General features: G+C 39.1%; 1 protein-coding gene across 1 annotated transcript; it reads right to left on the bottom strand.

Annotated features, from left to right (window-relative positions):
* Positions 1 to 5248: 5248 nt before the first annotated feature.
* Positions 5249 to 10885, bottom strand: CIPC (CLOCK-interacting pacemaker). The gene is made up of 3 exons (XM_010079315.1): positions 10708 to 10885; positions 9635 to 9804; positions 5249 to 6127 (listed from the first exon to the last, which is right to left on the bottom strand). Exons 1-3 carry the CDS (start codon positions 10772 to 10774, stop codon positions 5249 to 5251), a joined length of 1116 nt encoding a protein of 371 aa, XP_010077617.1. The 5' UTR covers positions 10775 to 10885.
* Positions 10886 to 11126: the final 241 nt, after the last annotated feature.

Here is an 11126-nt window from a genome sequence, read left to right as displayed (position 1 = left end):
TTTGAGAGCTTAATCAGTTACTTTAACAAAGAAAGCTGAAGAATTACTTGTTCAGTTTGTAAATGCCTACAGTGAAAACAGCAATGTCACAGCATGCACTTCAGTTTAGCAGACAAAAGGCAGAAGATCTGACAGCTGGATACTAGATGACAAATTCAGGCTCAATAAGAGGCACATTTTTAACAGTAAGTAATTACATTTTGAACAATTTGGGTGGATTCTTCATCACTAGGAGCTTTCAAATCAAAGCAGAATGCTTACTCTAAAAACATGCCTTAGTTCAAACAAGAATTTGAGGAAGTCTTAGAAACTGTGCTCTACAAGACAGCAGACTGAGCACATGGTGTTTCCTTCTGCCTTCTCAATCAGATAACACTGGAACAGTTAAGTTTGTCTCATGGACATACCTCAAAGGAGGTACAGATTTTAAAAGGGAAGAGAAGTCTCATGCATTTTGGACACTCTGGACCATGCAACACAGCCGGAGGCTATATGGCTGCATTACAGAACAGCCTGAAAGGAAGCATCACCTAGACACAGCAAGAGTGTTAAATTGTGCAGGTAGGGACCCCACATTTCTGTCCCAGGAATTATGAGAATGAAAGCAGCAACAGCAAACTACATTTCCCCCAGTGGATGCCAGAAATTTCCCATGCCAGCCCAAGCCTGTGGGGGTACTGCTCCTTTCAGGCTGCGTGTCACAAGAAAGAAAAAGACAGATGTAATGCACCCGAAAGAAGCAATTCACCTTTTTCACCTCAGTGAAATAAAGGTGAACAGGCCTGCCATCCTGCAGATAGACTTTACCATGTAAAGAAAAAGCTAGCCACAGGAGACAGAGACCTGAAAAGTTCCTGCTTGAATTGTACCCATACCTTTCACAAATACAAAATTTGCAAACATTGAGTTTCCAGGCTCAGGGAATGAAATTACTTCACTTGACGGCACTGCTTTTTGGATATAAAGTAATGAGACTCAACTTGTTGCCTTCTCTAGTGCCAAGTAAGAACTCTAACCAGAATCTCCTCTACCTTAGGACAGGACCTCATGCCACAAGGCTGCTGGCTGTTCTGGAGATGACTGTCTAGTTCTCACTGTGTCATCTTTGAACAAAGACAAGACCATGTAAGATGGCCACATTTTGAAAAATGTGTTTCACTGAAAAGGTGGTATACAGATTTAGTTGAAAAATGTTCTTCAAGAGAGAATATAATTTTTCACTCAAGTAATTCTTTCAGTAGCCAAGTTCCTCACTTCACAATTTGAAAATTCTGAATACCTGGCTGACAAGATTAAGGAGTTCACCCTGCACAGACGGTGAGCATAATGTACAGTCATCACATGGGAGGTAACAGTTCAGGGATGGAAAATGCCTTCCAGGTTGTTCATGATAGATCTATGGCAATGGTCACCCACAACAATATATATATTTTAGTGTTCTGTTCAGCCAACTTTTACTCATACTCCTCCTAGAGACCCTTTAATTTATACATACTGTTAAAGCTCACATGACTGTCTTCAGAGAGATATATCATAGTATCACTTCTGTATCTGCACTTTCCCACACGGGCAACATGTTGTTGTGGAGCTGTAGGTAAAGCATGTTTGGAACCAAGGACTTTGCAGTTTAACAGCATTAAAATAATCCACAAACTTTTCAAGTATGTACTTTATTTCATTCATATTTCACAGTCTGTTTCTGTAGAGTTTTAGCAAAAAGGTCATGTTCTACAACAGAGTTCTTAGGCTACTGTATTCAGAGCTGGCAATGGACGTCAAAAGTACAGAAAATGTTTACATTCCAACTAGAGCAGTAGAATTTCAAAAATACACAGTAGAAGTAATAAAAAATACCAACTTTTTAAAAACTTAATAGAAAACCAGCAGCTGACCCATCAAGCTACCCTGCCTGCTACTTGTCAGCAGCAACTGAAGCCCCAGCAGGCCATCTGATTGACTTTTTAGACTGAGACAGCTGCCTTCAGCTAACTTGTTAATGCAAAGTCTTGCTGCTACAAAGGTTAAAAAAAAAAATAAAAAAAATCTGTAAGTTCATTGCTTACAGGTTTCCAATCAGAGAGGCTAATATTTCCACTCAAATCCACTGGAACACTTCCAGATCCTGCCCAGAATCAGGACCTATTCTGGTCCTGATGTAGTGAACTAGTTTTCTTGACACAATTCCAACCTAACCTATTTTATTAAATTGCAACCAAGAAAGGAAAGCCCTTATTGTTTAAAGGCTTAGCAGGGCTTCTAGGAATAAAGGCAGCTAAGAGAAATTGAACAGAATGGTACTTGATGATGTATATATCACTAGGGGCCTTCAACATCCTTTTTTTACAGATGTTGCATCAAGATTTGCAGTTACCTAGGGATATGTTTCCTAAGGGGCCCCAGATTTACATATAATAGTTTCAGAGTGGATTTTTCTAGTTCAGCAAATACTATTTAAATCTGGACTGATGCCCAGTAGGAGATCTCTAACCAGCTGCTGGACTTTATTCACAGATTTATTGAATATATATTTATACAAATTACACCAGCTGAAAGGCCAATCACCTATAAGAACACCCACTTCAGCCCATCCTCAGTGCTGTCAGGGGAAAAAATGCATGTGGTACTGTGTGGACAATGAGAGCTTTCTATCAGCTAGAGTCTCCCTAAGTCAGAGGGTATTATCCTGCAAGGCTGATTTTTCCTTCCTTTTACTTTGCCAGAGCAGTTGAAATAGGACAGAGAAGAGGTCACTGGTAGACCCACTTTTTCTTGTCTCAAACACTAGGATTGGACTTTTTTTTTTTTCTGACTTCCTTTCATCTCTAGATAGCCTGAGTCCATGATCTTGCTTTCTAGGACAATCACTTCCTAAAATACATATATATTCTGAACTTCAAATTCTTCTCTCTATTTGATGGATAGAATAAGAATTTTACGAAGAGTAGGAAAGATATCCTATGCATTTTCTCACACCTCACCTTCTAGGCCTATTACAGGTAACAGATCAATGGAACGCCTCCTCTCCTTCCTGTAAGATCATAAGAAACAAACTTATCTTTTGGGATTCTTTCACAAATGGCCTAAGGTACTATCACATGCATCCTGCCAAATGTCATTCAGCACAGATACAACTGATTCCAAAAGAGCTAGACTGGACATTATTACATGGTACTATGCTGCCTTCCTGCCATCTGGGTTTGCTGACTGAGTGTCGATATTGCTGTGCTGCACATTATGAGACATCCTAGTATGCACAACTACAGCAGGTACATTTAAAAAAAAACATGACAGAACATAGTCTATGAATACTTTTCTTTTAATCAATTCCCACGTATTGCACTAGTCTTCAGCAAGTGGGCAGGATACCATGAAAGGCATGGCTATTAGTTTGCTACAGCTCCACTACAGTGCATTCTGCCATGAAATTTCACTCTAGGCCTATGGCTAGTGGAAGCATGACTTGCATTTCTCCTCTTTGTGAGACATGTACAGCATTTCTTTCTATCAGTCTAAAGGGGGAAACCCCTTAAAAGAGAGAAGCCCCTTAACAATTTCTCTAATGCACATATTTGAGGAAGACTACAAAAGCACTCTCCACAGTCTTCTGCAATATTGATTCCCAGAGGCACCAGAAAATGAAAAGGGTCTAGTCACAAATTAGCAAGACATCCACTCTAATTTTAAGTTTCTTTTTTTAAGAATCTGAAACAGATGACAGAAGTGATCAAAGCATCAAAATACCCAGTCGCCTAGACTGCACAATTTTTTAAAAACATTGTCACGCAGAAAGGAACATACCATAAACAATCCAGATTCCTTAACGTTCTTAGACAAAGCTATTCTTAGTTCTCTACATAGACTGCCTCTGAAAAAAAACCTTCAGATTGGACGGAGTGACATAGTTAAGTGTCTAGGTAAACTGAAATGAAATAAATGTCTGTAGAACAGCTTTTGTAACATGAGTACTGTGGATCTCTACTAGTAAGGCCTAATATCTTATGCACACAGTGGTGTGAACTATATTTCAAGGCAAGCAGGCTAGGAATGATATAAATTTACGTGGAAGAAAAATGTTTTGGCTTTTTTTGTTGCTTTTTTTTCTTTTTAAGTTAAAACTCAGGTAGATAAAACTTTTAGGGAGATTATCCAAGCTGATGTTTCTTCTTTTTTTTCTCCTTTCCCTCTTCCCCTTCTTCTCCAGGTGCATTCATCTGATTTCCATAAATAAAAAAGGAAGGGAAAGGGAATGGGAGAAGGACTTGTTTCATCACAGGCCATTATGCCCCTTTCCTTTAACTGCTCTGCTCTTTTTTTATACTTAGCAATCAGATTTCACAGAAAAAAAGGAGTTCAGGTTTGCACACTAAAGATATACATATCAAATAATAAGCAACTAGTCTTGCCAAATTAATCCTGGTGAATATCTTCCTTGTACTGTTGTAAAAAGAAGTCACCGCATTCTTTAATAACAACGTGTAATCTGTTAGCTACTGAGAAAATCCAAAGCCACTTGCCTTGTACCCTTGTTAGCCATAAATAAATATGGCTTTGGAAGAAACACTTCCAGTGCAAGCCATGTCATTTTCTTTCACTCAACTGTACAGATCAGAATCAAAAGTATACTCATCAAAACATGGAATTTCACTTGAGTCCTAAGACACTCATTACTTTGACCAAAGTCTGCAATTAATATAGAATGCTGTTTCAGCACAAGCAGATCTCCACTAATTCAAACACGTTAAAATCACAAAGCAAGAATCTCTGCTACAATGAAGGACAGCAACAGCCTAAAGATAACCATCCCACCAACCTAAGTTTCCTCTCCTCACACCAACTCCCTTTATCTACTTGCAGCTGATAATGGCCCGATATCGTGGCCTGTTCTGCTGTTCCATTCTCAGAACTGACTATCTGAAGATGGGAATAGGAAGATGCTTGCTTGCAGAATACTGCAAACGACTGTCTTTTCACTGCAGGAATGGGAACATGCCAGCAGAGCACATCCAAGCTTCTCGAGTCCAAGGAAGTACACAGAGTTAGCATGGAGTTCAAGGTCACACTGAAGTAGTAAGGACCCATTCTGTCAAGACTCCACCACGCTATTCCAGTCCCACAACTGGCTCTGAAGACAAGTTGTTAATGGCATGCCACTTCACAAGTCCTGGACTCAGAAAATGCTCAAGTAAAAGCTTGAGACAAGAAATAGGAGGCACAGAAATAACTTGACCAACAGCTATGTACCTTTTTACTACATGCTGGGATAAATGGACTCTTCAAGGTTGCTATCAGCTTTATCAGATCCTGTTAGAGATGCTTCTAGCTCTGCCCATGACTGTGGAGCATTGTTCTGTATTGCCTCTATGAAAAGCTGCGTTTGGTGCTTCAGCCGGTCCAGCTCAGCCTGAGTCACCTGGTTCTGATGAATGAGCTCCTTGGTTTTTAAAGTGATCTCCAGCAATCCCGACCTGCGTAGCACAACGAGTGTATTCTGAAAGCGCCTGCACTTGCTTTGCTGTTGCAAGAGCAGCTCAGGGGTAGTACAAATCTCTTCTGGTATCAATGGGGGGTTCCACACTGCAGACTGCATCGTAGCCTGTGCTGCACTCTCACTCTCATGAGGGGCGCACTTTGTTGTCTGCAGAGTTCCAAAAGGCAAAAGGGGAGTCAAACCTGGCACTTTTTGAGCGTCACTGGAAACACGATGAACAGCAGGAAGAGCTGACAGTTTTTCACTTGTCACCAGAGTTGAAGAACTTTGCTGGTTAGAATCCTGAGGGGTCTTAAAGCTAACTGGTAGGTGAGCAAAAGGACTAGTAGGCAATCCTGTGCTTCTGGATACAGGAGAAGTCTCCATCTTGGGTGCTTCTGTGCAGAGTCGTTTATGGCAAGTGGTCTCCTGACGTTCTTCTAGATCAAAGGAGTGATCTCTTTTGCAGGGCTGTGGTGCTATTTTGGGATAAGAATTCAGGATGGGCAGGTAATTAGTGGAGTCATTTCTCTTTTTCCCAACAAGGTGAGGGTGAGCAGGAGGTGGGATTGATGGACGAAGAAACAGTAGCTGTGGCTGAGCTGGAATCACTTCAAAGGATGGCTGCACAGTCCAAGACTGGAGCTGTGATGAACTCCCCTGAGAAGCACAAACGGGGAAAAAACAGAAGTCTTACAACAATATTACAGAAGCAGATAAAAAAACCTTAGATGAAACAGGTGGACTGTGCCATTTCTCCGTATTTGATATACACTGTCCACTTAATACATTCTGAACAGTTTTCCATCCAACTCATCCTTCTCTTTCTCCAACAACAGAGCACAGCACCAGAATCAAAGCTGAAATCCATAATCCTTTTAGTATGGAACAGAAGACACATTTAAAAACAATTCAGTCTGAATTTATACATGCTTTACTAAATGAGGATTATAGTGCATGTTTATATTGTACAACGCTCATGTAAAAGTTTGACCCAGACTTGGGAGTTGAACAAGAAGTGTACAGAAAAGTTGAAAAATAACTAAGCATTGTGGTTATGAAATACTTAAAGAGTCAAAGAAAGATTGCACAGACATTTTAGGAACAATTCAGACTCATCTTTGTCAAAAGGCAGCAACTCTAATCTTGTCAATTCTATTATAATAGCAAGCTTTTGAAATGGTTATTTAAACTGCTGACAGCTGTTCAGAAGTCTTGCAATCTTAAGTACAACGCACAGGTTCAATAAATTTAAAACCATGAAGTAGAAAAAAAATGCTCAATATCAGACAATGCAAGGGGAAAAGCCTGTTGGAAGCCCAGAGCAGCTTCACTCCATACCTCTGGTGAAATGGTGCACATTGATAAACCTTAAAAGCATTATATTTTAATAAAAACGAAGCTTTTACTCCTCCCTAGAAGCCATATTCTACAATATACGGGAATACATCCATTTTTACAAGACATTACCTCTTCCTCTTCCAAAACATTACTATGGATCTTCATGAGATCTCTGGGCCAAAAAGCATGCCTGCTTTTTTGCAAACACATCAAATGGTCTGGTAAAAGACACTATTTCTTTCTGAAACAAAAATCTCACTTCTTAATGTATTTAAGCCATCACCATTACAATTATACTAATACCATATACTGTCAGCTGCTTTTCCCATTCCTTATAACTTGGAACACTACTGGCAGGCCTGCTGAAGGGACAGTTTTTAGCGATTTATTTTTATTATTTTTGGTACTATACTGAGTAATCTTAAATCCATCTCCTTTCCCCCAGTCTCATAAGATTTTAACTGGCAAATGCTAACATGCTTTGCTGAAGTCCATTTCCCCAGTAAAGGACTTGAACTCGTCAAAACTGGGTATTACCCACGGATTAGGACACTGAGACTTGGAGATGAGATTCAATTACCTGCTTTGACAAAGAATTTGTTTGTTTCAGTGGGCAAGGTGCTTATGCAATAGGCGTACAGAACAACTACCTGTAAAAAATTAATATTACTACCTTATCACAGAAGAAAGGACAAGCACATTCAAAAGAAAAGTACCTGGAGATGTTAGAATTGAGGAAGTACATAAATAGCATTGTTATATATATTACATACACATATAGAGGACAGAACACGCAGCCTTAAGGAGCAAGGTTTTAGGGTCAGAAGTTGTCATTTATTGCACAATTGCACAGTATCCAGCAGACCCCCAAAATCACCGAGGCTAAAAGAGCTGTGGCAACTGTTTATCTTGTTGTTGTTTTTTCCTGTTTCTGTTATCTACTTTCTTCTCCTTTCCACTCATGTTGCATTCTGCCCTTGTTCTCCTACCCAAAATCTCAGTTTTAGTAGGAAGGACTTTTTTTTTTTTTTTTTACTAATTCCGCAAAGTGGTTTGGTTTTTTTAAATGAAAGCTAACATCCTGTAGGTATCAGTGTCACTTGTCTAAAAAGCCTTCCTACTTACTAAGGACTTTTACAAGACTTACAGAAACCTTGCCACAAGCAGTATTCTCTGCTTTTTTTTTTTTCAGTAACATTATTGTTAGCTGTTTACACTCTGAAATTGGGACAGCAGGTAACCATCACTATGCAGGATCACACTGGTTCCAAGACAGAAGGATGACGTTGATTGAAATTGAAACTGGAACAAATAAACAGCAGTAACTGGATGCTACTTTTTTTTTTTTTCTAGTCCCGCGAGCCCAACTGAGGGCTGTGTTGAAAAGACCATTGTAAAAAATAATCACCATGACTATCTCAGATAACTAGGCGTAATGGAAAGAGGCAGAAAGACACTTTATTATTATTCTGACCTACACTTGTTGCTATTGCTTATCACAGTAAACATTTTTCAATTTAACATTATTGTCCTTAACCATACATAATTAGACTTAGATGTTACGACGCACTGTTCAAGAGAACCGAGTCTGGTAATTTTATCTACTTCCAACTCCTCCTCCCCAAATTCCCTTTTTGCTACACTACTGTTTTTTTAATTCATTTATATATATTTTATATACATATTTTCTAAAAACATACATATATAAGCTACTTGTTATCAGCTAGTTCTACTAACTGTTCGCAACACAACCTGGAGTTTAACACTAGACCATCACTGCAACCAGTGTTTAATTTTTGAGCTCTGGGCCAAGGCCTATCAACCTTTGTGAAGCTTGTCTACTCCCTACCACATGAAAACTTCAGCATTTGTTTAGATAGTATTTTGTGCACACATCTAGAAACACGACTATAAAATAAAGTTGTTTCTTGAAAAGATAAAGCACAATGCTCAGAGATCAGAACCATCTCCCCCACAAATGCACAATCTGCCAAATACTAACAGAAACGTGTATCTGTGTTAGCGCTGATACACTGTATTTGAATTTAATAGGTTTTGCTTGTTGTTGTAAACAGATACAGTAGAAAAAGAATCAGGTTCTATATTCTTTCCCCCCCTTCTCATTGTAATCTCCGAAGTATTCTAATAAAAACTGCTGAAAAACTTTTGCCCTGATCAGAAAACATGAATGAGTACAAAGCAAGAGGTTTAATAATACAGCAGTATTTTGAACGTGGAGCTCTAACATCTTCTGTTACCACATGAAAGTTAGGAGTCCCATAGATGTGCTGGAGGAACAACAAATACAAGATATTGGAGGTCATAAACAGGGAATGTAATTGTTGCAGTGTGAGCCATCACATGCAATTAAGAGAAACAACTGTAAAAATACCACAGCTAGCTTCAGATACAGATTGAATTTTTTCACTTATTACATTCTGGCTTAATGTCTCCCATTGCACACAAAGCACTTCTAGGACCCAAGAACTAGAAAGCAAAACCCATCATCCTATTTTACTGTCTTTATTGAATTAAAAAGAAAACATCAGCTTTCAAAACAAAAAACACTTTTTTTGTTTGATCATTGAGACTATTTATGTAAAATTCTTAAAGATCTGTTTTGGCAGGATCCCTTTGATCAGCAGATGTACCAGAGTTTCTCCATTTCACATTTTTCCCCTCTTAGTGATTCTACCTGCCCCTCAAAAGAATAAGCTGTCACAACAGGATTTTTCAAGTTACCACTTACTTTCTGGACAGTAAAAAATTAAAAAAAAAACAGTTTAAGAACACGCAATATTTTTCAATGTATTATTTTCTCCCTACCTGCTTAACTAACACATTTTTCATTACGACCATAGGAGAAAGCGCAGGAAAAGAGTTGCTTGTGGTCATTGGGCATTGCCAAGGGCCTTCCTCTGTGTTCCAACACAGCGCATTCAGCACGTCCTCTGAGTCAGTCTGCTCCATAGCACTCGGGCACTCTGAACTTCCATCTGCCAAATATATAATTCAGCTGTTAGTTGTTTCACACGCAGCATGTTTGCTCCCTCCTCTCACTTCTACTATTCTACTTCCTTTCAACTAAGTCACAAAGAACAATAAAGTTTACTTCTGAAATACCAGTAAAATTAGACCTGCTGTGACAGCTGTCAAAGAGTGTTTAACAAAAAAGCTTTACATTTCAGGCCAGTTCTCATGCAGATATTGTCTCCCAAGAAATCTATTCCTTTTTGTTCTTTTCTACTTAGTCTCCAAGGGACACCACCACAAAGACTGCTGCAAAGACTGGCGCAGGAAAGAATTACAGGCTTCAGCATTGCCACAGCCACAGCCTGCGCTGCTGGCATGTTGTATTTTGAAATCTTCTATCTACAAACCCAATAAGGCAGGTATCTCTCACAAAAGTGTTTTTTTTTCTTTTAAAGGCAATCTTTTCACAATTTTGTTGAGTATTAAAATGGCACACCATGTCTACATTTTACTCATGTTAAATCAATTACTCTGTAGTTTATCAGGCTCTACTGACAACCTGCTCAAACTTTAAGAGACGTTACATTGCATAATCCAACAGTTCATTCACCACTGCAAAGAACAAAAAGTAATTTTGCCATCCCCATGTCTAGAGTCTGAAGTCTCAGATTCTTCCATTCATTTATTTATTAGCTGCACTTTAATTTCCATGCCATTCAAATTCACAGGAGGAACTTTATAACTACAGAAAGCATCAAATAAGTTTGACGGTAGGGTGACTGCAGACGCAACCTGTCTTACATACAAAAGCCCCTCCAAGTAATGAGACGCAAACTGTAAGACATTAGTGTCAGGATTGTCAAACTTCACCTATAAAAGCAAAGTCTGAGCAACATAACACAAAAATGGGTAGTGGTTTTCTAAACCTGAATATCCGGAGTCCTTGTCAGATTCAGCTGCCGCCATACTGAAGTGATGGTTCAAGCTCTTCATTTCCGTCACTCTGCCCAATAGTTCCTTGAGGGTCTTAATAGATGACTATTTCGTCTCCATGCTTCCATAGTGCCACAGGCATCTTTTAACACGTTTTCCATTGAGGAACTGCAAAAATAGTTCAGAATAAAAAGGGACTTCGTCTGAGTCTAAGAAAGTCCCATCAGTGTAACACAACAAGGAAGGCCATGTTTGTCCTTACGAAGATCTGGTTATCAAAGATTTGTTGCATCTCTAAGCAATCTGTAGAATTCTACTGACCTCCTAGCTTCACATTTGCTATGTTTACCGCACATTTAGGTTAGCAAAGGTTTGCCAATAAAACCACGGTTTATTCCCTGTAAAACTCTCT

The sequence above is a fragment of the Pterocles gutturalis genome, unplaced genomic scaffold (assembly GCF_000699245.1).
Source record: "Pterocles gutturalis isolate BGI_N339 unplaced genomic scaffold, ASM69924v1 scaffold52253, whole genome shotgun sequence".
Classification (NCBI taxonomy): domain Eukaryota; kingdom Metazoa; phylum Chordata; class Aves; order Pterocliformes; family Pteroclidae; genus Pterocles; species Pterocles gutturalis.
Note: the sequence above shows the minus strand (reverse complement) of the source record. Positions and strands in the feature narration are given on the sequence as shown.